The 26579-nt window shown below is 44.2% G+C and overlaps 1 protein-coding gene across 1 annotated transcript in view; it reads right to left on the bottom strand.

Moving 5' to 3' along the window:
• Window positions 1-4063: 4063 nt before the first annotated feature.
• Window positions 4064-26579, bottom strand: part of nrxn3a (neurexin 3a) — a 134914-nt gene continuing 112398 nt past the window's right edge. Inside the window, exons 18-19 of the mRNA XM_060051285.1 lie at window positions 13559-13640; window positions 4064-5856 (exon numbers count right to left, since the gene is read on the bottom strand). Of these exons, the coding sequence (XP_059907268.1) occupies window positions 5204-5856; window positions 13559-13640 (735 nt within the window). The 3' untranslated portion in view covers window positions 4064-5203. The remainder of the gene's footprint in view (window positions 5857-13558; window positions 13641-26579) is intronic.

Here is a 26579-nt window from a genome sequence, read left to right as displayed (position 1 = left end):
GGACAGCCAGCACCTGTGATATAGCGTTCAGCTGTGCAACAAATATTTTTTTATTTTTCAATCTTGACTTTTGTAGTGCTGTGTGTAGCCACACCTTTGGCCCTTCTGAACTTAAACACGCAGTTCAATTCCTTTCCTAGCTCCTCTTGTTTATGTTGTTAGCTTAGCCATATCATGTCACGATGTCAACATTGGATACATGGAGCAGAACATAGTGGGTCATATGTTCAATGCTTTTTGAAAACGTTTTCTTCATAAAACGTGCCAGACAGATTTTGTATACATTTTATTCCTTAGTAATTAGCTACATGGTTATGCCGTATTTCAGAACCTTTCATTACCGGCACTAAAGGGAGAGAAAAAGAGTGCATCCTCATTGTACCCAGCACTTCTAAAAATGCACTTCCGAATGCGTCTCTGTCCCCAGCACATTTCAAACCAAACTGACGCCCATGGTCATGACATACAATTATCTTCATCTAATCATACTAAAGATTTACGTCCATAAATATGAGTGGACGGGACTGTCAGTGTCAGCAACCATTCTCACCGTCACATTAGATTTACCAGACCCTTTTATCCAAAGCGATTTACAACAGTTCATACACACATTCACACACCGACGGCGGAGTCACCCACGCAGGGCGACAGCCAACTAACCCTGCTCAGGGACGCCTCAGCACTCAGGAGGGGGCCCGCACCAACAAAAGTCACCACGGCAAACTCAATAGCAACGGAATTAAGCGTTTACAAATCTTGGAGAAGTGCTGAACCGCTGATTTTGTATACAGTTGTATTTCGTTTTTTTATCAGTACAAAAAGTAGCGAGGTCCGGCCTCAGGAACCTCGTGGCTAGGTCCGGCCGGCGGCTGAATGCCTCACCTCTGTGGGTATTCTATCACCAACAAACACACACAACCAACCAGCGGGGGGGCTATAACGGGTCAGTCGCATTCTTGGGACTAGAATGAACAGTGTTTTTTATCTTGTTCACCGTTTTATTATGTTGTTGTTATTTTTTGTTGTTTACTACTATGGATGTTTGATTTTGTAAGGTGACCTTGAGTGTCAAGAAAGGTGCCCGTAAATAAAATGTATTATTATTATTAGAGAACATAAGTAGTAGAGAGGCGTGCGGTTCGGCTCGGGGGGGGGGGGGGGGGGGGGGGGGGTGGGGTAGTGTGACGGTGGTTTTGCTCATCCAACAGTCGTCTGGCCACTGGGGTTCTCTATGGGGAAGACTGCCCAGCACCACACCCCCACTTCTGCCCCCTGCTGTTGAGCTGCCTTCTCTCCACAGGCTGGTCCAGGTCAGCATGGAGAACTAGAAGGCCCTGCACGCTGTAGCGCCCAGCTCCTGCACTGTCTGCCATCTGTGGAGTAGCACAGACACGCCCCGTCAGGGTTAGGACAATACCCCCGCAGAGAGATGGGGCTGCTTCTGCCACCAGGGAGCCGAGGACGTCCAACAGAGGGGGCTTTAAGGAAACACAAGTAGAGGGAAACTGTCCAAGAAAAATAGGGAAAAATAAAGCCACAGGTAAAGAGTTCACAAAGGGTCTTAAAGAGAAAGAGTTATGAGCGTGATTACATCAAAAATAAATCCTTTGACATATTCAGCTTATTTCCTATCAAGACAACCAGCAACACATATCAAAATCAAGACTTCCATCTTCACTATTTTTTCAAATTCCCATTTTGCAACAAGATATGTATTATTTCCCAAAACTGACATGAATCAACGATTAAGAAAGCAGTCACTATGTTTACCCTCTAAATTAAGACACATGTGACACTTTTCTCTTTTGACAATCTTTAGAAAATATGTTGTTTCAGTGTTATACTCACCCAGCAAAGTCTGTGTCTCTCTCACTAGTAGCTGGACCTTCCTCTTCTAAACCGAACTGTCGGCCCGCGTCCTCACATGACCTGGACCCTGTTGGTACTGTGTAGTACTGTGTAGTACCGTGTAGTACCGTGTAGTACCATGTGGTACTGTGTGGTACTGTGTGGTACTGTGTGGTACTGTTTGGTATTAGTGTAGTACTGTGTAGTATTAGTGTAGTACTGTGTGGTATTAGGTGTAGCACTGTGGTATTAGGTGGAACCGTCCGAGGCCTCGTGGAACATTTAACCCCGAGGGTAGGAAACATAAGGATGATTCCTACTGAATGGGGAACCCTACACAGACATATGACCTGTATAACCTCTGTAGGAAGCATCCTACCACGAGACACAGCCTCGGAGTTCTTTAGGTCGATTGAATAACAGGAAAAATAACTACATATGCTTGTTAAAATGAATGAAACAATAAAAAACATGAATACGTGTATTATCGATAGCAACAATATACCTCATCATGAATGAATGATTGGGGTGAGATGCATGTCGATACTATGTGGAGAGAGTTGGTGTGTATATATATATATATATATACATATATATATACACACATATATACACACACACACACACAGTATATATAGAGAGAGCGCAAAATGGAGAAATAGAGGTTAAACAGATACATAGACATTATATACATATATCTTGTACTCGTGTACTGATTTTCTTTAACATGACCATCTAGTTATCATTCAGAGCCGGCAAATACAGTTCATAAAATAACCATTCCTGGAAATGTGTCACATTACAATATGATGTAAAAATTGCAGTTTAAGTTTCCTGTCGGTATATTACATTAACATTAATATCAGGATTTGATATACCATGATTATATATTTGTAACATACATGAAAAGCTATATAAAGCTATGTTTATATTACATTTTTACAATCACACCACATGCTAAGATGTTTTCATTTGTGTACTAATACTGCGGTCAGCAGTATTATTTCCTTCCGACCTGATGTTCTATTTCTTTGGTATTAGAAAGTTCATCCAAATTAAAAAAGTACTTTGCAGAGTAGTATTTGTATAGAGTATTTGCAGTACGTAATGCAGAGTGAACACAATGCCTTCACTATTCCCTTGAAACAGATTCTCCCTGGCGGTCTCAGAACAGAGACCAAACCGGGTCGATGGTACAGGGAATGGGAATGGAGCGCTCATCACACCTGCAGCAATACCATACTGCAGAATTATCATGAAAACAAAAAGCATAAAACCACAAACGAGTTAACAAATTTGAGGTTATGTATATAGAGATATTTTATTTATAAGCATTTTACTGAAAAAAATGAGAAAATGTGTTCATTTGTAGTAACAAAAGAAAGAACTCAAAATAAATTGGCAAACAAATAAAAAAGGCATGTTAATGGTACGAAATGAATAAGAACCAACATAACGGCGGACGTCTGATGCAGAAAGAGGAGGATGTTAAGAAGCACTCGTGCCGTTCAGTTCCTCCCATAACGACGCTCTGCTCAGTCCTCGTCCACTCTGATCAACAGCTATGTCTTTATTTGTCTCTTTCAGAGAGAATAACACTCCAGGTGTCGCCCAAGAACAGGAAAGCCACGGGTAACGAGTTCAAGACGGCATCTGCTGTCAACAACTCAAGCACTCACATGCCACGACTTCTGTAACATCTCTGGTGAAGAGCTTCTACTTCTAACAATAGATTCCTCTCTGTACAAAAAGCCTCTGTACATGATACCACTATTTTCCCCGGTCTGGGTTAAAGTCTCTCTCCGCACGTGAATTAACAGTTATAGATTTTTGTCATGAAATACACTGATAAACCATATGCTCAGTCTGTACAATAGAGGTACTAAAAAATTACAACTGTCATGGCATATGTACAATATCCTACCTACAAAGTACAACGCCTAGTATGTAGTAAAATATGTAAACAAATTTTGTTTTGACACAGTCGACTGTGACAGCAAATAGAATTCACACTTTTTCACATTAGGTTTATTTCTGTATAGTTAACAGTGTTATAGTATCTGTTGTCCTCCAGACAACACCATAGAAAATAGAACCGTAGGCAATGAACCCGACATACAGAGCTGAAGGAACACCAACCACTGGCTGCAAATCAACTCAAGTATTTAGATAGATATATATATATATATATATATATATATATATATATTATATATATATATATATATATATTATATATATATATATACACTTATTTTTTCCTGTAGGGGACATTTCAGGGAAATGAGGATCAAAAGAGCTGCTTAAAAAAATAAATAAAGGATTGTGTGTCTGATGATGAAAACCGTTTTGGCCTGGAGGAAAGTCTTTCGTTGAAAACATTGTGAAATGTACTTTTCACTGTACTGTACTGCACTGTACTGTACCGTTCCAGTAGTATCAGGATGGCATGCATTTTACAATCAGTTGCTTATTTTTATTTTTTATAAACCAGGACAAGATTAACCAACCACTTCTTGCCACAAGCAAACTGTGTGTCCCAACGCGTCGCGGCGCCAGTGAGACAGTGAGAGTAATAGTTGTTAAATCAGATGCCACAGAGCTAAAAGATCCTACGAGATCTGCCCTTATAATTTGCTCACTTGATTTGATACACAGTAATTTTCTTCTTTTTTTTTGCTTACAGCAAAAAAGGAAATAAATAAGACACCACACTTGTATAATGTATAAACAATACAAATTTGTCATATTCTGAAATGGAAAGAGTCCTTTTTTTTCCCGTGTGTTGTCTTTTACAATGATCTCGTGTCTTGACCCCCCTCTTGTTAAGCACGACATGTTGCTTACATGCTGAAATCGGTCAAGATAAGATAAGCTTATTCATCATCAACACGTATACAAAAAAATCTATTTTTTTTGTTATTTAACCGAGGATCACATAGCTCTAAAAGTCACTTAGGAGAATGATGTAGCTGCTAATTGTTACTACACTGATAACGTCTCTGAACTGGATTGAAGAGTAAGGTCACTAAAGTTGCTAGTTAGCCGTTTTGCTGTATGCTTACAATAGTAAGTGTGCTTTATATTACAGTACATGTCAGCAGTTGTCCTCTTGGCACAGAGATCCAAGGTCCGTGATCATACCATCGTCATGTGTCAACAGCTCCCTGAAACAGGAACGCCGAGAGTTAAATGTTCTCACCATTCCTCCTTAATCTCTCTTAATCAATCTCTCTCTCTCTCTCTCTCTCTCTCTCTCTCTCACTCTCTCGCTCTGGTTCTGCTCGAGAGCAGGCCCACGCTCGCTCTCGCTCTCTCGCTCTCTCTCTCTCGGCGTGCTGCCCTAGCGTCTCACTCACACGTAGTACTCCTTGTCCTTGTTCTGCTGCTGCTTCTTGCTGCCGCCCTTGGAGCCCGGCTGCTTGTCCTTCAGCAGGGCCCCGTTGCTCTGCACGGCCGAGTTGGTGATGTAGTTGCGGCTCTCGTCCACCTGGTAGGAGCCCTCGTCCCTGTTCCTGTACTTGTACATGGCGTACAGCAGGATGAGGATGCACAGGGCGGCGGCCGCCACTATCCCGACGACCATCCCGGTGGTGCTGCTGGCCTCGCGGAGGACCTCCGCCGAGCCCGGGACGCGCCTGACGCCAGGACCGGTGGGGAGCGCTGTGGGTACATTACGGAACACGGGGGAGGTTATTAGAGGGCCCCGGGCGGCGTCTCGCTCAGAGGGCGGGGGGGGCGGGCCCGGGCCGGGCCGGGGCTTAAGCGGCCGGTGATTCATTTTGCCCGCGGGCCGCTCGGGGGTGCGGAGGGTGGAGGCGGCGGCGGTGCGGCTCTGGTCGGGGGGGGGCGGCGTGGCGGCGGTGGGGGCGGGGCCAGCGCCGCCGGGGGCGGGGCCAGCGCCGCCGGGGCGGGGGGGCTTGAGGTTAGCTCTAACAGTCTGCGTGTCCCACCCGGGCGGGAGAGTTTTGTAGCCACCTTCAAAGGCCGGTGAGGAAAAGGTCTTATCTGTTACCAAGGAGAAGGTGGTGTGAGAATCTTCATCATCATCATCATGATCAGCAGCAGCGGGGGGGGGGGGGTCGATCGCTGCCCCAGAGCCAAACCCCCAAATCACCAAGCCAGCATCATCATCATCATCATCATCATCACAATCATGGCTGCCTCGGTCCGACGGGCACGGGGGGCGAGCCGCCGGGGCCTCGGACGGGGGCTCTTTGGTGAGGAGTGGGGGGACGGGGGGGGTGGAGGGGGGGGCTAGGGGGCTCGCTAAGGACTCCTCAACATGTACTGGCATCACTAATTCACCTCCTAGGGTCAGAGACAGACAGACAGAGACATGTTAGAGAGAAGGACCACGGTGCATCCACTGCAGCTCTTTAACGTTCATGCAGACCGCCATGCGACACACAACCGGACAGCGGCCAACGGAAAGGTGCACGCAGCACGAAGCTGGGAGAAGTGGATCACTGGGACACTTTGACCAGCGCCGGGTTCTTTACTTTGGTGGAGTTGTGTGAATGCCTTTAGGATTACCTCAAATATTCTGAACATTTTGCCTAAATGATTACATGTTCAATGTTCAGATTCGAGTAGGTAGACGCCTCCATAGGTGGAATGCATCGATCTACAACAGACGCGGGTTGAACAGGGCAAGGGGAGATATGTACGTTTATCAATGAAGGCCGAGTAACCCATGATTGTCTATATTTGTTGTCTATATATAATGGAGTTACTGTGACCAATTGTTAAATATATCTGTGAATACTATTTGCATAAGGCATAACCTAAACCAAAAAGATCAATTCAAAAAAAATAAAATACGAACATTGATAGGAACATAACCGATGACGTAGGCAAACACAAACGCAGATCTATTGCTGACAGATCTAAAATCACTGCTTAACTTAAAACCGAGAGATGCAGTTTTTAAGGACAACAGGAAAGCTCACTGTGATTGGCTCATTTATCTGTGGTGTTATTTGGAGATGTTGGTACTGATTAGTCTTCAAACCCATCAACTGATGCTAGGGTACAAGGTACATTTGCATTTGGAAACCTTAAAAACTGCATCTTAAACTGCACTTTAAAGACACAATATAATAATAAAATGTAATATTCCACTTACATTGTCAGTTTGCCCGTATGTTTGGCATGAGGGAAAGGGTTCACAAAGGAAAGTTGTGTAAATATGTTCTTTTGTAATAGTTCACTGCTGTTAAACATCGAGGTTTGTGTTGAATCTATCTTTAAACATGATGATACAGTGAGGCAACAACAAATACATCCACACCACGTAACAGAAAAAATAAACTTCACCATAATTCTGTTTTGTTTTTTTCCTTGACATAAATAATTTCTGCTCTTACAAAAAAACTGTACATCTACAAGTTTTTTCGTTTTCGATAGACTTCTCCATAAATATCTACATTCTATTCATTGTTAGGATTTTTGCTTAAATTGTTTGTTCTTCATTTAGAATGGATGAATGACCATATATATATATATAGATATTTATTATCTCTAGAGACGAGGATAGACTTTGGGGGGGTTGGGAGAGGGGTAGGGGCCTATGAACACGCTAAGTAGGAAATGAGGGCGATGATGGTGATTGTGTGAGTCAGTTGCCATGTCCATGTAAAGGCAGTACGAAGCGGTGGTGCGGAGTTAGAGCCTGTGGCTGTAAGGAAGGGATGGGGATACAGTACAAACAATGAGCATATACATGCCCATTTATACACAAAGGAAAAGAAACAAAACAGGAGAACTCTTGAGACTCACAAGTCCGACAAACCCTAAACTGCAACTTCTCAGCCATGCAATATATATTTCGGGTTTTTAATTCAAAAGATATTTCATATTTTTGTGTCAAGGTAATTCATTTTTGGTAAGATTGGTTGTATAAAAGTTTAGCTCAGGTATAGCGAAATAGCTCAGAATAGACCTTCACATATGTGGATTTGGAACTTCTTCATTAGCTAATGTGTGGGCTTAGGTGAGCACAAAGGAAGAAAGAAGATTAAAACAAAGAGTAGAAAGGTTTGAATCAAATGAATAATAGAACACCAGAACAAGCTGTGTGTTACAACCTGAGCACACGCCCAGCCGAGGTAGCAGCAAATCCACATACGAATAAATAATGTTCAAACTATAGTTCAAATATTCACAAGTGATCATTTACAAAGCAAACCAAACATACTCAATAAACCACAAATAAATATCAGAATCAGAACACAAATGCCATTAACAATTATAGACTGACTGTTGGTATCGGTAGAACATTGCACAGATTATAACTACTTATTAACTAAAAATGAAAAAATTGAATGTGGAAAATGTAGAAGATGAAATAAACAAAGTAATTTAAAAAACACACTACAACCAGATGCACACGATAGAAAACAGACAGTCGAGAGAGGACTGACCCGCCCTGTGTTCCTGATGACAAATATATATATATCAAATATATATATATCAAATATATATATATCAAATATATCCACTAATGGTAGTTATTACACATGAGGCGGCCGTGCAGTCTGGGTGGAGAGAGAGAGACAGAGACAGAGACAGAGAGAGACAGAGAGAGACAGAGACAGAGACAGAGAGACAGAGACAGAGACAGAGAGAGAGAGACAGAGAGAGACAGAGACAGAGACAGAGACAGAGACAGAGAGAGAGAGAGAGAGAGACAGAGAGAGACAGAGAGAGACAGAGACAGAGACAGAGAGACAGAGACAGAGAGAGAGAGACAGAGAGAGACAGAGACAGAGACAGAGAGACAGAGAGAGACAGAGAGAGACAGAGAGAGACAGAGAGAGACAGAGACAGAGAGGGACAGAGACAGAGAGAGAGAGAGACAGAGAGAGACAGAGACAGAGAGAGAGAGACAGAGAGAGACAGAGAGGGACAGAGACAGAGAGAGAGACAGAGACAGAGAGAGACAGAGAGAGACAGAGAGACAGAGAGGGACAGAGAGAGAGAGAGAGAGAGAGAGGACAGAGAGCGACAGAGACAGAGAGAGAGAGAGAGAGAAAGACAGAGACAGAGAGAGAAGGGACAGGCTGAGAGTGGCTTCATTTGATTTCTTGTATTATCCCTTTATTGATATTTTGGTTTGTACTGGCAGATGTTGGTGCATGCTTAAAGTTGCATTTAGGGAAAGTACAAAAATAAACAGACGACACAGTAATCTAGGGCCGATGGATGAGTTGGGGGGGGGGGGGGGGGGGGGGGGGGGGGAGTAGAAGGAATATATCAAGTTGAATTAATAGACGTGGGACAAACGTTTACAATGGAAACCCTGAAACAATGTGGAAACAGAGAGAGGTCAGGTGATGGACAGGCCTTGCGCGGCCTCAGGGGACCATGTTGATCTAGGAGACGTTTCAGCGCCAGTCTGGCATCGCTCGGTTAGACTATCTTTACCATTTAAAAGTGGATGGACCAATCGGTGCCGGCGGCGCCTAGGTTGTAAATTACTCCCACCAATCAGGCTAAAAAAGCTAAGTAACCTGTTGCGCAACACTCCCTTAGCCTCCCGCTGATTGGTCGGTCTACTCTCTGAAAGTTGGTTTCAACCTTAGCGGGCCAGATTCTGAAAGGTATTCCAGGAGGTCAGGATGGTCCCAGGAGGCCGCACCTGTTCTATGAGGCCACAGTGTTCCACATGCATCGGCCGCTGCTTCCTTCATATTGGCTGTATCCTCTTTAACGATTCATTTAAATGGTTATTTCTGCTTTGTCTGAAACCATGTGAGGAGATCGAACGACTTCGAGCAATGTACAAAGGTGGGAAGTTTTTGTTTTTATTATGATCATTTTTCAGATTCATGAAAAACGTTCATTAGTTCTTAATATAATCCTCTTCCCTGTCATGGATATAAGATGTATAAAACAAAGTATGTGATAGTAGTAGGAGGCTATCCAAAATATCCAGGAAGTTTTAATTTAAATGATTCCAGATTTGGTTTGTAGCAGTAATACATGTGTACAAATTTACATTAATGTAGTTCTACATGCATTTTTGTACTTATTTGATACAGTCTCAATTGTAACCCCATGTTGCTGCAGTATTGCAGTGTCCCATTGGAATGATGCTGATAGTGCCAACAATACAGCAATATGAATGAAGCCTTAGCCAGTCCGGATTTTGACACATTCTCCAATACATCGTCTTTTGTAATGTTCCCACCACCTTTCATTTGCAGATTAAATGTAGATTAAAGTAAATATTTGGAAACAATAATGCATATGATGGCATGTGTTTTAGCATAAAGCAAAAGAGACCTTTGGGTCACACCATTTTCCAGCTATCAAATTCATCTATGTATTTATGTATTTGACTGATAAACTGAAGATTTGAAGATACTCCAACACCTAAATCCTTGGGAGTACACCTACCCTTTCTGTAAATGCATTTGTCTGGAGTTTTTGATGAACTGGAATTTGAATAAAAAAAGCTGGGAAATCACAGTAATTAGAATAGATGTAAGACTCAAGAACTTCATCTATCACTTGCTTTTTGTTTAATGCAGATTCCTTCAATTTAAGATAACTTGAACATACTGTACGTTATGTACATAAAGGTTTATGTATCTAACTAGGAATAATAATTTCATGGTATTTTGTCAATTTACTGACTGCTTTCCTGCAAACAGACAAAAGATGAATTACATCTGATATCTTAGGCTAACCTGCCACATTGTCCTCAAAGTCTGGTGATAAAATCCAACTGTTTGTGTTCAAAGTGCTACAGCAGCGTGCTAGAGTTAACGCTCACGCGCCATTCTTTTGGTATTTCATTGTAATCATATTTTTCCAGTCATTTCTAAAGTCATCAGTTATCTCATGTAGACTGGTGTGCAGTGATACTGAGTTGAATAGCCATCATATGTTATTATTAGGGGGTGCAGATGGTAAGGATGGGGACGTGGGGGTGCACAGAGAAAGATTATCACATGACACAACTTATATAAAAAAGAATAAACAGACACCATTTAGAGAGTGACAGGAGGGTGAGGGTAGGGGGAGAGGGGGGAGAGGGGAGAGGGGAGAGGGGAGAGGGGAGAGGGGAGAGGGGAGAGGGGGACTCAAACACAGAAGCAGCCGGTGAGGCCTAGATGAGACGGAGCCCCACCAGGTGAAGCCAACAGAACACATGCTGCACACCAACGGGCCGACAGGCTGCTATCGCATCCCCTAACGGAGCAAATCAGAAAATGGCAAGACGTCTCATGTATTTTTTCACTAATCTGCAATTTGGGTTATTTAAAGATAACCAAATATTTCAATCAAACCCTAAAGGGAATGCACCAAAACACATTCCTGTAAGCCCTTTGGTGTGGGGTGAAGCCACAGCCTGGACCCACTGAGTGATTGGGAATGTGCATTTGGTTCAGCAGAGACAATCCCCAAGGTTTGATTCGTTCAAATGCAGAAAGGCATTGAGGAGCTTTGGGTTTGGGTGGGAGGGCATTTAAATGACGTAAGGAAAAGGGAGGGTGCCATTTTTGCTACATACTAACTTCTTATGTAAAATCTATACGTTTCCTAAAAGGTTTGTGGCGTAAAATATAATGTTGCCATTTTCTGTTTTGCTTTGGTAGAAATAAAAAATGTTGAATGTTTTTTTAATAAAAGCTTGATAAAATGTTTCAGCCACGAAGGAAACATTGTTTTCATCTTTTGAAATTTCATGCTTCAGGCGATGAGACATGAGACCAGACAAGAATGTCACATTTTTCTGGATAATAATTGGCTGACAAATGAGAATGATGGTTTTGACAAACAGAAATAGTGAAGCAGCACTCCGGTGTTTAACGAAACACGCCGGAATCCTCGCTTCAATCATGCTCCAAAAGAAAGGGAAATGGAGAAATAGTATCGGCTCGCATCGCCACAAACAAAAGACACAACAAGTCACCAAAGCATGTGGCGGTCCACGGGAATGATGTCAGGGTTTGAATGGGGCGAGCTTCTGTGTAAAAACATGATGATGACGGGGGCCCTGTCTGTGTCAGTCTTCAAAAGTCCCATGAGCGTTAGGATACAGGGAAGATAATCTATAATCTGTCACATATAATTTGGGAGAAATGGGCATTGACCTTAGGGGGAAGGGTAATATTATGTAACCCCATACCCAACTGAAGAGCAACACTCGCCTCATGTCTCTCTGAATTCAGACCCAATCACTGAAACTCCTCTTTCAATTTGACTATTTCATATTTGCATAAACATTTTCAAACCAAATTATGTTTTTTTGTTAACTATTGTTAGTGTGTAAATAATCAGAAATCTCGTGGAATCAGGCTTTCAACATTAAAAATATAATAAAAAAGGTGTATTGTTATAAACCTAGGCGTCATCAGATGATAATGACTTACTTAAGGAGGAAGTAACTTGCTTAAGGAACATCTTATTGTGGAGTAAAATTTATGTCTGAGCTTAAATTGGGAAACATAACTTAAACTAAAAAGTTAAATTGTGCTTTGCAGAGACATGATGGAGACAGCTTGCTCTTAAGATAAGGACCCGGACCAAATTCCCTCAAAAACGAACGTAAAATAAAACCAAATAAATATGATTTGTTTTGCCTCTACATTATAAAACCCTAGATTGTTATTGTTTTAGAAAAAGACAGAAGAAAAACAAAACCAAAAATAAGAATAAACTGAAACAAAATTGTACACAGAAATCCGATGATACTTCTCAATTTCATGTATCGCCAAAACAAGCGTCTAAATATGGAAAACACAAAAAAAAACTACTTAATCTACTCAAGATATCTTAATTCAGATTTTACTTATATAGAGAAAATCTTAAAAACTTAAATAAATGTTATGTCCCAATGTATCAGGTGAAGCTGCAGTCGAAGCGCCTTCATAGCAGCGTCTGACTCAAACACCGATACATCTTGAAGCATCAATGCAGACAACATGGCTCATCTCAATACTCATTTTGAACTCTGGAAATTATTTATGTCTTCATTTTAGCTCCATAAGGGGCTAAATTAGTATGTGACCATGTTAACCACTTTGAAAACCCCCATGGGCCAGTGTAGCTCATTGGTGCTGCGTGGAAAGACCACCCAAGTGTAACATGCATCCTTTCACAGAATAAGGGATCTGGTTCCCATGTGGAGCAACTGTTAAAAAAACTCGTCAGCTTTCATTAGTATTTCAGAACGAAGGCCGTAGTGGCGCTCGTCTCTTTTTTGTGATGCACTTCTGTAGATATTTTTTGTGCAAATTATCTTTAACTTAAATATTTATTCCGTTGATGGTTTCCCCATGTAATGCAATTTATTTTTATTTATTTAATTATTTTATGTATTAAAAAGGGACAATGCACATCAATTGACATTTGTAGTTTACACTCCAATGTAAATGTGCCAGAGTCAGCAAAAAAGCTAATTTTCATCTGTAGTCCCATTGCTTAAATGGTTTTAAATACTTTATTAAAGATTTGGAAGTGGAAGAAGCTCTTTGACATTACATCCTTTGGTGGCCTTTAGTCTCTGGTTACAGTATCTGGCTTTTCTTTGATAACCTCTATAAAGAGAGCTCCCAGCCGGCTCCTCCTCTCAGGACCGCCGCGCTGCTGGTCCTGAGCTACACTTGGAGCAGCCATGGGGTGCGATGCTTTAGGACGGATGGGGAGGAGCATGAAGGAAAGGAAAAAACAAAACAAGCAAACTAACCTAGCCCACCTGCATGGCCGGTCTCACACTCCTCCAGGTCCTCGTCGTCGCTGGAGCACTCTGCGGAGGACACGATCTCGTCCGTGGAGTGCTGTGGTCCCCAGCACCGCGTGGGAGGAAGAGCCCGAACAGACACAAAGGACACGAGACGGACGGACAGAAGAGACAGACGGACAGAGGAGACAGAGCAGCCAGTCAGCACGTTGGCCACCTCAATCCAGGCGCTCTTCAAACTGTGAGAGGTTTCCTGGTAGGTTTTCCTGTAAGCCGACACATCCGGTAAAATGTCTGTCATCATTTGTGAATAGGTTCCATGGTTAGAAATGAATTATTTTAAATCTAAAAGATAGATCTATTAACTTCTGCAAAAGTGTTCTGGCGCTTTGAAAACTAAAATCGCAATCGTTTAAAACATTGGCTGGACGTTCACTCTCATATCTTCAATGAAAGAATAAAGTCGATGCGTTCACCTTCACATGCAGGATTGATTTCATATTATCTATTATCTATATATATTTTGTCGTAAAATTTGATTAAATCGCTCTCCCTTCACCTTTGCCGGTGCCACGCCTTGAAAAGTTTGGTCTTTATTACAGAGACGGCCAGCGGTGAGGAGGTGTTGTACCAGAGTCGGGGTCACTCTGTCGTACCAGAGTCGGGGTCACTCTGTCGTACCAGAGTCGGGGTCACTCTGTCGTACCAGAGTCGGGGTCACTCTGTCGTACCAGAGTCGGGGTCACTCTGTCGTACCAGAGTCGGGGTCACTCTGTCGTACCAGAGTCGGGGTCACTCTGTCGTACCAGAGTCGGGGTCACTCTGTCGTACCAGAGTCGGGGTCACTGTTGTACCAGAGTCGGGGTCACTGTTGTACCAGAGTCGGGGTCACTCTGTCGTACCAGAGTCGGGGTCACTGTTGTACCAGAGTCGGGGTCACTCTGCTCCACCCTGAGGCCCACTCTCTGCTCCACCCTGAGGCCCACTCTCTGCTCCACCCTGAGGCCCACTCTCTCCTCCACCCTGAGGCCCACTCTCTCCTCCACCCTGAGGCCCACTCTCTGCTCCACCCTGAGGCCCACTCTCTGCTCCACCCTGAGGCCCACTCTCTCCTCCACCCTGAGGCCCACTCTCTCCTCCACCCTGAGGCCCACTCTCTCCTCCACCCTGAGGCCCACTCTCTCCTCCACCCTGAGGCCCACTCTCTCCTCCACCCTGAGGCCCACTCTCTCCTCCACCCTGAGGCCCACTCTCTCTCCTCCACCCTGAGGCCCACTCTCTCCTCCACCCTGAGGCCCACTCTCTCCTCCACCCTGAGGCCCACTCTCTCCTCTACCCTGAGGCCCACTCTCTCCTCAACCCTGAGGCCCACTCTCTCCTCAACCCTGAGGCCCACTCTCTCCTCCACCCTGAGGCCCACTCTCTCCTCCACCCTGAGGCCCACTCTCTCCTCCACCCTGAGGCCCACTCTCTCCTCCACCCTGAGGCCCACTCTCTCCTCCACCCTGAGGCCCACTCTCTCCTCCACCCTGAGGCCCACTCTCTCCTCAACCCTGAGGCCCACTCTCTCCTCCACCCTGAGGCCCTCTCTCCTCAACCCTGAGGCCCTCTCTCTGCTCCACCCTGAGGCCCACTCTCTCTGCTCCACCCTGAGGCCCACTCTCTCTGCTCCACCCTGAGGCCCACTCTCTCTGCTCCACCCTGAGGCCCACTCTCTCTGCTCCACCCTGAGGCCCACTCTCTCTGCTCCACCCTGAGGCCCACTCTCTCCTCCACCCTGAGGCCCACTCTCTCTCCTCCACCCTGAGGCCCACTCTCTCCTCCACCCTGAGGCCCACTCTCTCTCCTTCACCCTGAGGCCCACTCTCTCCTCCACCCCGAGGCCCACTCTCTCTCCTCCACCCTGAGGCCCACTCTCTCTCCTCCACCCTGAGGCCCACTCTCTCTCCTCCACCCTGAGGCCCACTCTCTCCTCCACCCTGAGGCCCACTCTCTCCTCCACCCTGAGGCCCACTCTCTCTGCTCCACCCTGAGGCCCACTCTCTCTCCTCCACCCTGAGGCCCACTCTCTCTCCTCCACCCTGAGGCCCACTCTCTCTGCTCCACCCTGAGGCCCACTCTCTCTCCTCCACCCTGAGGCCCACTCTCTCCTCCACCCTGAGGCCCACTCTCTCCTCCACCCTGAGGCCCACTCTCTCTGCTCCACCCTGAGGCCCACTCTCTCTGCTCCACCCTGAGGCCCACTCTCTCCTCCACCCTGAGGCCCACTCTCTCCTCCACCCTGAGGCCCACTCTCTCTGCTCCACCCTGAGGCCCACTCTCTCCTCCACCCTGAGGCCCACTCTCTCCTCCACCCTGAGGCCCACTCTCTCCTCCACCCTGAGGCCCACTCTCTCCTCCACCCTGAGGCCCACTCTCTCTCCTCCACCCTGAGGCCCACTCTCTCTGCTCCACCCTGAGGCCCACTCTCTCTGCTCCACCCTGAGGCCCTCTCTCTGCTCCACCCTGAGGCCCACTCTCTCTGCTCCACCCTGAGGCCCACTCTCTCCTCCACCCTGAGGCCCACTCTCTCTGCTCCAGAGGTCCAGCCGCTCAGAGACTTTATTGGGAGCAAACTGGCCGGGTGGCGTGGTAGGTAGACTTGTCATAAAATAGAAAGCTGTCATAGAGAGAGGCTTTATGAAATTATAAATATCACCAGGGGTAGTGGGTCCTCCGCCTCCTGGGGGTAGAAGTGGGACAGTAAATAATCCCAGCTTGACGCTAGGAGATAAAACAAGGCCCCCTCCTCCAGAACCCACGGTGGTGACTCAGTTGGACTCCGCGGCTTCAGCCTCTGAAAGGTTTATTGTTGGCCAATGCATTCAAAATGGGGTTGAGATGAGTAAGCGAAAGGTGTGAATGCACACCTTTCTAGTGAATATGAAATGATTCATTGAACTGAGATATGCTGCGGGGGTTAGGGTTCATCGCCCCCGGCTCATCGCAGAGGGACGACGACAGATGTGAGCAAACCAATGACCACAGTAACCGTTCAACTCCGGGGTAATGTGGAGTGACTGCAGCCAATGATCTGATACACAAGCAAGGAGCCTGGCGCACGCACACACACACGCACACGCACACACACACACACACACCATCAGATTTGCAGATTAGCATTTTGCATTTGTGAACTCACTTTCTCTGCATTCATACTGTCCTCATCACGTTGCACGTCATCCATCTATGAGCTTACATGCTTTTGCGTCAAGATTTCGTGTCCCCTGTTGAGACCGACCTCAATGTCATTAGGGACGCCGATAGAATTAATTTAAGTATTGCTGTTGCCCGTAATATTCCCCGTGCTCACATTAAACTCTGATTGGATTGCTACAGTCCTGAGCACCGTGAACAGGCTTGATAGGAAGCATGCATTGCTCCTGGGATATCCCTCCCACATCTGGGACATCCCTCCCACATCTGGGACATCCCTCCCACATCTGGGACATCCCTCCCACATCTGGAAAACACGAGTGATGTAAGCGATGATATCATAGGTCGCTCTAGGATGTTATTTTAACTGAGGTCAAAATTGCCTCTAAGGATATTTTCTATGGATATTGTGACGGCCCAGCTAACCCCGCCCATGGGCAGATTGGATTATTGGTGTTCTCCTTGTCTCTGCTCAGGTGCGTTTGATTGGCTGGAGGATAAAAGGCTATACGGATACAACATGGCGGTCTCTCTCTCCTCCTTGCGGGTTTTGGCTTCCGTTGTACTTAATAGAATGCTCCTATACTGATCCACACCACATCTTGAGTTCTTCCATTACACTGATTTACACCACACTTATATAGGGTTAATGATTTGGCAGCCGTTGGCAGCCGTTGTTGTCTAGTTGTTTAATAAATGTCCTTATTATGATTGAAGCTTGCGTGGTCTCCCCTTCTATGTGGCGTACCTAGAGCCAGTACGTTACAACATGAAAACATGCACATAAAACTAAAGTTATCGAAAAAAAGAAATTGAGTGAATTAACTCAGGTACTGGACACGCAAACATCTCCTATTTCCTGCTCTTGCCCGTGTTGTAGCAGCTGCTGCGGGATGTGTACCCGTCTGTCTGTGCATACTTAGACCAGATAGGACTAATGGACTGGGATATTCTCCACGGCCAGGCGGCTAACCGCCAGAGCCTGCTAGCCATGCCAGGAGACATTAGCATCACACTGGGCCCAGGTAAGAAGGGGGAGGCAGGGTGAGGGGGCGGGAGACGGGGGAGAGACAAGCTGGCCAGCAATGCAGTCATAAGGACGGCATCTCAGTTAGTATGTGAACGCACCTGCATACCCTGCTGCAGCTCCCTCCGGGTGACTGTCTCCAGCCACAGATCATCCACAGGCTCACAGAGCGCTGTTAACAGTCTTGTTTGGTTAAAGCAAGCTCTGAGATTGTCATATTTGTTCGAAATGATACACATATACCAGATGATGTGCTTTCTTCATAGTTAAAAAAAAAGGTTTGGCCCTTTTTGTCACGGTTGAGACCAAAAAGCGATGTGGCAGAAAGCGTAATCCATCCCTTAACGAGACATTGTTTAATAAATATGCTCAGTCTAAAAAAATGGATCAGGTATACTGATGTTATTCTGAAACTTATATTAATGCAATAAATGGAACATTTGTATACTTACTTCAAATTTCTATTAATTTCTGAGAATTTCTGAGGCTTTGACGTCACTTTTGCATTTGTGTTTTGTTTGTGTCCATCAAATGATACATCTGACCCCGTCAAATGCATAATTTAATTCCATTTGCCAAACACGTCTCCATTCGTAGATCTGTCTGGGAGAATATGACTAAAGAATAAACACTAGCAATGAGTTGAACCCCGAGCATCTGCAGCGTGGGTCTTCGGCTAAATTCAGCTGAAACTGAACAGCTTGGTGCACAGCGTTTGGCCTGCTGCATATGATACATCTCGACTCAAGTCCTATAGTTAAAAAACATCTAATGTGATTGGCTGCAATCAAAAATAAAATGCATGCGTTGTATTTACAAACAAATACATTTTAGTTCACACACTACTGGCGATCTTTGTGTGCAGATGATGTAAATGATTGTGACAGCATCCACAAATGATTTACATTTGCAAGTAATGTGTGGCGGTAGAATTTGTCTCTTTCTTTAATGTATGAGCAGATAATTTCCTATGGATTTAAAAGTGAGTTGTGTGTTTGTGTACAATATAACACTTTGTAAATCATGGATTCAATCATGGAATCATTTTTTGAAGGTTGTTCGTTGGATGGATTTTACTAACCCAAATTTAATATTTTCTGTGGGAACGTGTCCTTGTGAATATGATTGTATGTCAATATAATTACGATATGGTTAGCTATTTTGTATGCTACATCACACATATCACAATCTGTTTAAGTTTACCTGTAGAAATGAATTATATATGTGTAGGAGCCATTTTAGCCCCTTATTTATTTGATTAACTTTGATTATAATGCATGCCTCTTCTGTATTACTTTCTTGAGATGTTGTGCCCTCTGCAGGTCAAAAGGCCGTTAACAGGAAGCCACCAGGAGGAGGCGTGGCCTACTGACAGCGCACTGCTTTTTGACCTTGTCTCGGCTTCGCTTGTTATTTTTGTTGTTCATATTGCTCTTTGTAAATTCTTTAGTTAATATATCCAGTTTGCCTTATTATTTATTGAACAGGATAAAGGATCTGTAAAACCTTATTTTTGGTAATTAAAACCCATCTATGTTTGGAACACTGAATTTCTTGTGGATCTTCATTTTTTGGTTTATTGCAAGTAAGACAAGCGTTAAGGATTCCCTCAGTCGTCACTAAGTGACAATGAGAAACTCAGGACAAATCAGTCACTGCAATATGTATTACAGACATTTCAGTATGGGACGCATGTCGTTGCTGTCGGTGGGTGCTTCCAGGTTCAGTGTGCAGCTACTTGGAGCATTATCTGATGTACATGTGTTTGACATTCTCCGGCAGAGTTGTGCCTGCCCTTGTTTTGCTCATCCGGGGACCGCTACGTGGCCAGCCGGCCAGGCGGATGATTAATGGCAGAGCATTCGCTTAGACGAGCTCGGCAGCCAAATAATCCCTTCTCCAAACCCATGGCCCCAAAAGTACTCATATAAAAAATGTCACTTGTAATCTACTTCAAACTTTTAACATCAGTGGTATTGAGCACACTTTGGTACAATTTGTACAATTTGAATGGAAAAACTGAGTGTAAATCAGGATCATTAAAAAATGCGGTGTTGAGACACAGACTTGGGAATACTCATGCCGTCATGATTAACTAATTATAGTAATTGATGTGCACCCTTCGGATATTGTCGTTCCGCATAACATTCACCATGAAAAAAGTCATACAAGGCTTTTTGAGTGTGCACATCTTTGGATTCAGCAAGGTTTGTTAAGGGAAAGAGAAATATCCTTTCTAGCCAGATGAACATGATGTATTAAAAAGCACTTTAATCGGATGGGTAGAAGAAAAAACATTGTACCGCATTTCACCTACAAATCACCAAGCTCTTGCTCTACGTTGTAACTTTTATGATCTCACAAAAGTTAATTTGCAATGACAAAAACAAATCCACTCTCATTTTCTATAGATCACACTATAAATACCTGGTTGGTTATCATTTTTGCTTTAAATATAACACTTAATTTAGCCAAATGTGATGTGTTGGCATATGATTAGAGTTATGAAAATAGTTTTGCTGTTCCTGCATAAAGGCCTTAAAGTGTGCGTCAGTTCCAACGACTAGGGTGGCCTGTCCTGTACTGTACTGTGTACAGTGTCCTGTACTGTATTGTGTGAGGTGTCCTGTACTGTATTGTGTACAGTGTCCTGTACTGTACTGTGTACGGTGTCCTGTACTGTATTGTGTACGGTGTCCTGTACTGTACTGTGTGAGGTGTCCTGTACTGTACTGTGTGAGGTGTCCTGTACTGTATTGTGTACGGTGTCCTGTACTGTATTGTGTACGGTGTCCTGTACTGTATTGTGTGAGGTGTCCTGTACTGTATTGTGTACAGTGTCCTGTACTGTACTGTGTACAGTGTCCTGTACTGTACTGTGTGAGGTGTCCTGTACTGTATTGTGTACAGTGTCCTGTACTGTACTGTGTGAGGTGTCCTGTACTGTATTGTGTACGGTGTCCTGTACTGTATTGTGTACGGTGTCCTGTACTGTATTGTGTACGGTGTCCTGTACTGTACTGTGTGAGGTGTCCTGTACTGTACTGTGTGAGGTGTCCTGTACTGTACTGTGTGAGGTGTCCTGTACTGTACTGTGTGAGGTGTCCTGTACTGTATTGTGTACAGTGTCCTGTACTGTATTGTGTACAGTGTCCTGTACTGTACTGTGTGAGGTGTCCTGTACTGTACTGTGTGAGGTGTCCTGTACTGTACTGTGTGAGGTGTCCTGTACTGTATTGTGTACAGTGTCCTGTACTGTACTGTGTACGGTGTCCTGTACTGTATTGTGTACAGTGTCCTGTACTGTATTGTGTACAGTGTCCTGTACTGTATTGTGTACGGTGTCCTGTACTGTATTGTGTACGGTGTCCTGTACTGTATTGTGTACAGTGTCCTGTACTGTATTGTGTACAGTGTCCTGTACTGTACAGTGTCCTGTACTGTATTGTGTACAGTGTCCTGTACTGTATTGTGTACAGTGTCCTGTACTGTATTGTGTACGGTGTCCTGTACTGTACTGTGTGAGGTGTCCTGTACTGTATTGTGTACGTGTCCTGTACTGTATTGTGTACGGTGTCCTGTACTGTATTGTGTACAGTGTCCTGTACTGTACTGTGTGAGGTGTCCTGTACTGTATTGTGTACAGTGTCCTGTACTGTACTGTGTGAGGTGTCCTGTACTGTACTGTGTGAGGTGTCCTGTACTGTATTGTGTACAGTGTCCTGTACTGTACTGTGTGAGGTGTCCTGTACTGTATTGTGTAGTGTCCTGTACTGTATTGTGTACAGTGTCCTGTACTGTATTGTGTGAGGTGTCCTGTACTGTATTGTGTGAGGTGTCCTGTACTGTACTGTGTACGGTGTCCTGTACTGTACTGTGTGAGGTGTCCTGTACTGTATTGTGTACGGTGTCCTGTACTGTACTGTGTGAGGTGTCCTGTACTGTATTGTGTACGGTGTCCTGTACTGTACTGTGTGAGGTGTCCTGTACTGTACTGTGTGAGGTGTCCTGTACTGTACTGTGTGAGGTGTCCTGTACTGTACTGTGTGAGGTGTCCTGTACTGTACTGTGTGAGGTGTCCTGTACTGTACTGTGTGAGGTGTCCTGTACTGTACTGTGTGAGGTGTCCTGTACTGTATTGTGTGAGGTGTCCTGTACAGTACTGTGTGAGGTGTCCTGTACTGTACTGTGTGAGGTGTCCTGTACTGTACTGTGTGAGGTGTCCTGTACTGTATTGTGTACTGTATTGTGTACGGTGTCCTGTACTGTATTGTGTACGGTGTCCTGTACAGTACTGTGTGAGGTGTCCTGTACTGTACTGTGTGAGGTGTCCTGTACTGTATTGTGTACGGTGTCCTGTACTGTATTGTGTGAGGTGTCCTGTACTGTACTGTGTGAGGTGTCCTGTACTGTACTGTGTGAGGTGTACTGTACTGTATTGTGTACGTGTCCTGTACTGTATTGTGTACGTGTCCTGTACTGTATTGTGTACTGTATTGTGTACACAATACTCTACTGTATTGTGTGATCTGTCCTGTTCTGTATTGTGTGATGTGTACTGTACTGTATAGTGTGATGTGTACTGTATTGTGTGATGTGTACTGTACTGTATAGTGTAATGTGTACTGTATGGTGTGATGTGTACTGTATTGTGTGATGTGTCCTGTACTGTATTGTATGATGTGTACTGTACTGTATTGTGTGATGTGTCCTGTATTGTATTGTGTAATGTGTCCTGTATTGTATTGTGTAATGTCTCCTGTACTGTACTGTGTGATGTGTACTGTATTGTGTGATGTGTACTGTACTGTATTGTGTGCTGTACTGTATTGTGTGCGATGCCCTGTACTGTATTGTGTACGGTGTCCTGTACTGTATTGTGTACGGTGTCCTGTACTGTATTGTGTGATGTGTCCTGTACTGTATTGTGTGATGTGTACTGTACTGTATTGTGTGATGTGTACTGTACTGTATTGTGTGATGTGTACTGTACTGTATTGTGTGATGTGTACTGTACTGTATTGTGTGATGTGTATTGTACTGTATTGTGTATTGTACTGTATAGTGTGATGTGTACTGTATTGTGTGATGTGTACTGCCAACTTCCAGCCAACTGTCCTCGAATTTGCACCTACCCATTGTCGCAGACTAGCTAGCAAGCATGCAGATAATCCTTTATATATGCAGCAAGCAAGAAAGAAGCCTGAAAAGTCCCACGAGAAAAATAAATAAATAAATAGTCCTGCCCCTAACCCTAACCCAAATTTAAGTCCTTGAGTTACAGTATTTAAGACCACCAAATTACATTTCTAACGAATTAAAGGCTTTGCAAGGCCTTAAATTTAGAAACATGAATTTAAGACTTTTTAAGACTTTTAAGGAATCGCGGACACCCTGTGTATTGTGTACGGTGTCCTGTACTGTATTGTGTGATGTGTACTGTATTGTGTACGGTCTCCTGTACTGTCTTGCGTGATGTGTACTGTATTGTGTGAGGTGTCCTCCACTGTATTGTGTGGGGTGTCCTGTACTATATTGTGTGATGTGTACTGTATTGTGTGATGTGTTGGGATAAGATGACGTTTGCAGTTGTATCACAACAGATACGTTTTGGATAACAACTTTATCCAAAAGAGTGAAAGCCAAACGTTAGGTATCAAACAGTGAAACAAATGTCTCTAGAACATAGATGTATTTAAGAACACACAGCAGTACGTATCAAACAGTGAAACAAATGTCTCTAGAACATAGATGTATTTAAGAACACACAGCAGTACGTGCGACTAAATTTGCGTGATAAAACTATGAAGGCTGTACAGAGGTTCTAATACTATTTTGATATATTAAGATGAAAGCCTAAGAGGTTATTCTCCTCGATCAATATCATCATTTGAAAGTAGGGATGCACGATATATCGGCAGTGATATCGTTATCGGCCAATGTTAGTCATTTTTTAACATATCGGCATCGGCCCGACAAGTAAAACTGGTCCGATATTAACAGCCGATATTTATTTCCGACTAGTTGCCGTTGTGTGTTTTTTGCCCATGCGCAGCTTGTTTGGTCATGTGACAGTGTCAGTGACGCAGCCAGAGACGCACGGAGAGGCACTACAGGAGTGTTTGTCACCTTAACTGAAAATAATCAATGTCGGCGGTTTGGATGTTTTTTACGGTCTCAAATGAAGGTACTCGAATTGCAATATGCAGTACTTGCAAAGCCGAAGTAATGCGCGGAGGATGCCGTGTCAAATCATTCAACGGTTCGGGACGCAAGTGATCCGCGGATCAGCTGATAAAATAAAAGTTGTGCGTTCACGTGATCAGCGCAAGTTTAAAGGACAATTACGGTATTAACATCATCATCATGTATCGTAGCGAAATACAGTTTCTGTTGTGTTTTATTTGGCGTTCCGTAATCCAATTGAAACGGAAACCGGAAACGGAAACCAGATCCGGATATTTTTATATTTGGTTGTAGTCTTTTCGCTCGGTTCTCCGGATCAACAGTAGGGCTAGAACCGAGTGAAAAGACTACAACCAACCTCCCTTGATATATTTGATTTAGCTTATTTCACAGATTTGAGTTGAAATTGACTTAAACTTGAAACACTTTTTCTAATTTGTGTGTCTGATTTCCATGAATATTGGCAAATTTGATTTAAGTTATAAAACCTTGTCAAGATATTTTGATTTGTGATCGTTATTGTGATTTATGATCCAAACTTTTTCATAGATGCAAGTTGTAAAATTAGCCTAAAACTAACACTGTTATGCCGCGTTTCCACTGCAGGGTGCGGAACGGATCGGATCGCAAAGGTGCGGTAGGGAGGGGGCGGTATAGCCCAGCTCAGTTCCGAGGTGGCGTTTCCACTGCCGACAGTACCCTTGGTGGTAGGCTGGATGTCGATCGCCGCGGCAGCTATGTAAACATCGTAAAAAACGTCTTCCTCCCCAAGAATGCAGACGAACGTCTCCACCTCCTTGTTCGCCCAAGCAAGCTTTTTACGCGACATGTTAATTGTAAAGAATAATACCTCGAGGCTACTGTTTGTTTGTTTTTATCCCCGCGTCACCCGGAAGTGACGATTCTGTCGACCAATCAACGGAGGGGGGGTGTAGCTAGAATTTCCCGGGACCCTTTCAGGCGTCTCGTCTCGTTTGCGGTACCCCAACGGAGGAGTCCCGAGAACGGGGCCGGAACGGGTACGGCAAAGTCCGGGTCACGCCCACTTTTGGCGGTGGAAACGCGACCGGACCCGCACCTTTGCGATCCGATCCGTTCCGTTCCTGCATTGGAAATGCGCCATTAGTAACTTGTGTTTGTTATGGATGCCCTGTAACTTGTTGAAGAAACAATGTATTTTGAAGTTTTGGAAAATAATGAAAGAAATAACTTTTTCATATTCACAGTGTTTACATGTTCTTCAGTATACAAAATCATAATAGAAACTTGTTTTTATATCGATATCGGTAAATATCGGTTATCGGCCGTAACAGCAAATTTAATATCGGATATCGGTATCGGTCAAAATGTTCATATCGGTGCATCCCTATTTGAAAGCTATTAAAAGGTTCCTAGACTGAATTCAAAAATAGAATTTTCTCTCAAACACATTTTGAACACGAACTCAGAACCACTGCCCCCAGACGAGTTCCCACTGCGATGGCTCAGCTGTCTCCTCGTTCCTCTTAGCAGGCAAATGAGTCAACCTCTCCTTCCCTTGTGGTCTGCTCTGCAAAGAGGGCTGGACTGATGGTGACCACTACAGCCCCTCTCCATGTGCCCCAGAACGTACAGCGCTATGATGTCATTAATCAACAGGAAGGGCCCAGACAACCACCACAGCTAGATCCGTCCAAAACACCCAGGGCACCATCGGCAGGGATAAGAGGAGAGCTGGGATGTTGAACCGTTGTCTTGACAGCGGAGCGCAGTGGGACCTGCAGCCTGTAGGACAGGCGGGAATGAGATGGGCTCCGGGGCAAACGTTGGAGGAAAGGTAGCAGTCTCCCAGGGAATCGTAGAACAGATCAAAGATCAAATTAACGCAATGGAGAAACAAAGAGATAATGAAAGGAAACATGATTTGAATCATCGACCGCTGTCATGAGATGTTCTGGAAGGAGAGTTCAGTTTCCCTCGGTTAGACTCATCTATTTGGGCTCTCGGACAAAGCTCTGATTATAATCCTGAAGGTTGACAGATCTTTTGTGATGCACCTTGGAATGGAACAGCGTTGACAGAAGGGAGCCTGGCTTTGAGGTTCAACATTTTTGGGGGATTTTCCATAGCTTAGCGTGACAAAACACCTTATCTAATAAATGAAAGCCCAAAAACACCATGTGGACCAGAAAATACCCCTTTCATTGTGTCTGCTGAACAATAAACAGAGCTCTGCAGCTTTGGGGTTAAGAGAGAGCGAGAGCGAGAGAGGTTTAGCCTCATCATTGCAGTGACAACGATGTATGCTACTTAACCGTTGGTTTAATCTTGCTCTCAGGTCAGACTCTTTGTTCTTATTGAACACTGAGCATTTCAGTTCAGTAATCGCATCTCTCATCCAGGTGAAGGGTTCTACCCATAAACATATCACATGCCACGCCGTGTTTTAAGTATGATCCATTATGGTCAACCATTAGACGACCATGTTAGACCTTCTGTGATGTGAAATTGAGACATTCCCTCCGACAAACGATCAGATGAAGTAGCAGTCATATGCTCACTCTCTCATTTCAATATTTTTAAAGCAATGAAGACACCGTGTGTGTGTGTGTGTGTGTGTGTGTGTGTGTGTGTGTGTGTGTGTGTGTG

The sequence above is a fragment of the Gadus macrocephalus genome, chromosome 5 (assembly GCF_031168955.1).
Source record: "Gadus macrocephalus chromosome 5, ASM3116895v1".
Lineage (NCBI taxonomy): Eukaryota > Metazoa > Chordata > Actinopteri > Gadiformes > Gadidae > Gadus > Gadus macrocephalus.
This window is presented reverse-complemented; position numbering and strand designations above follow the sequence as displayed.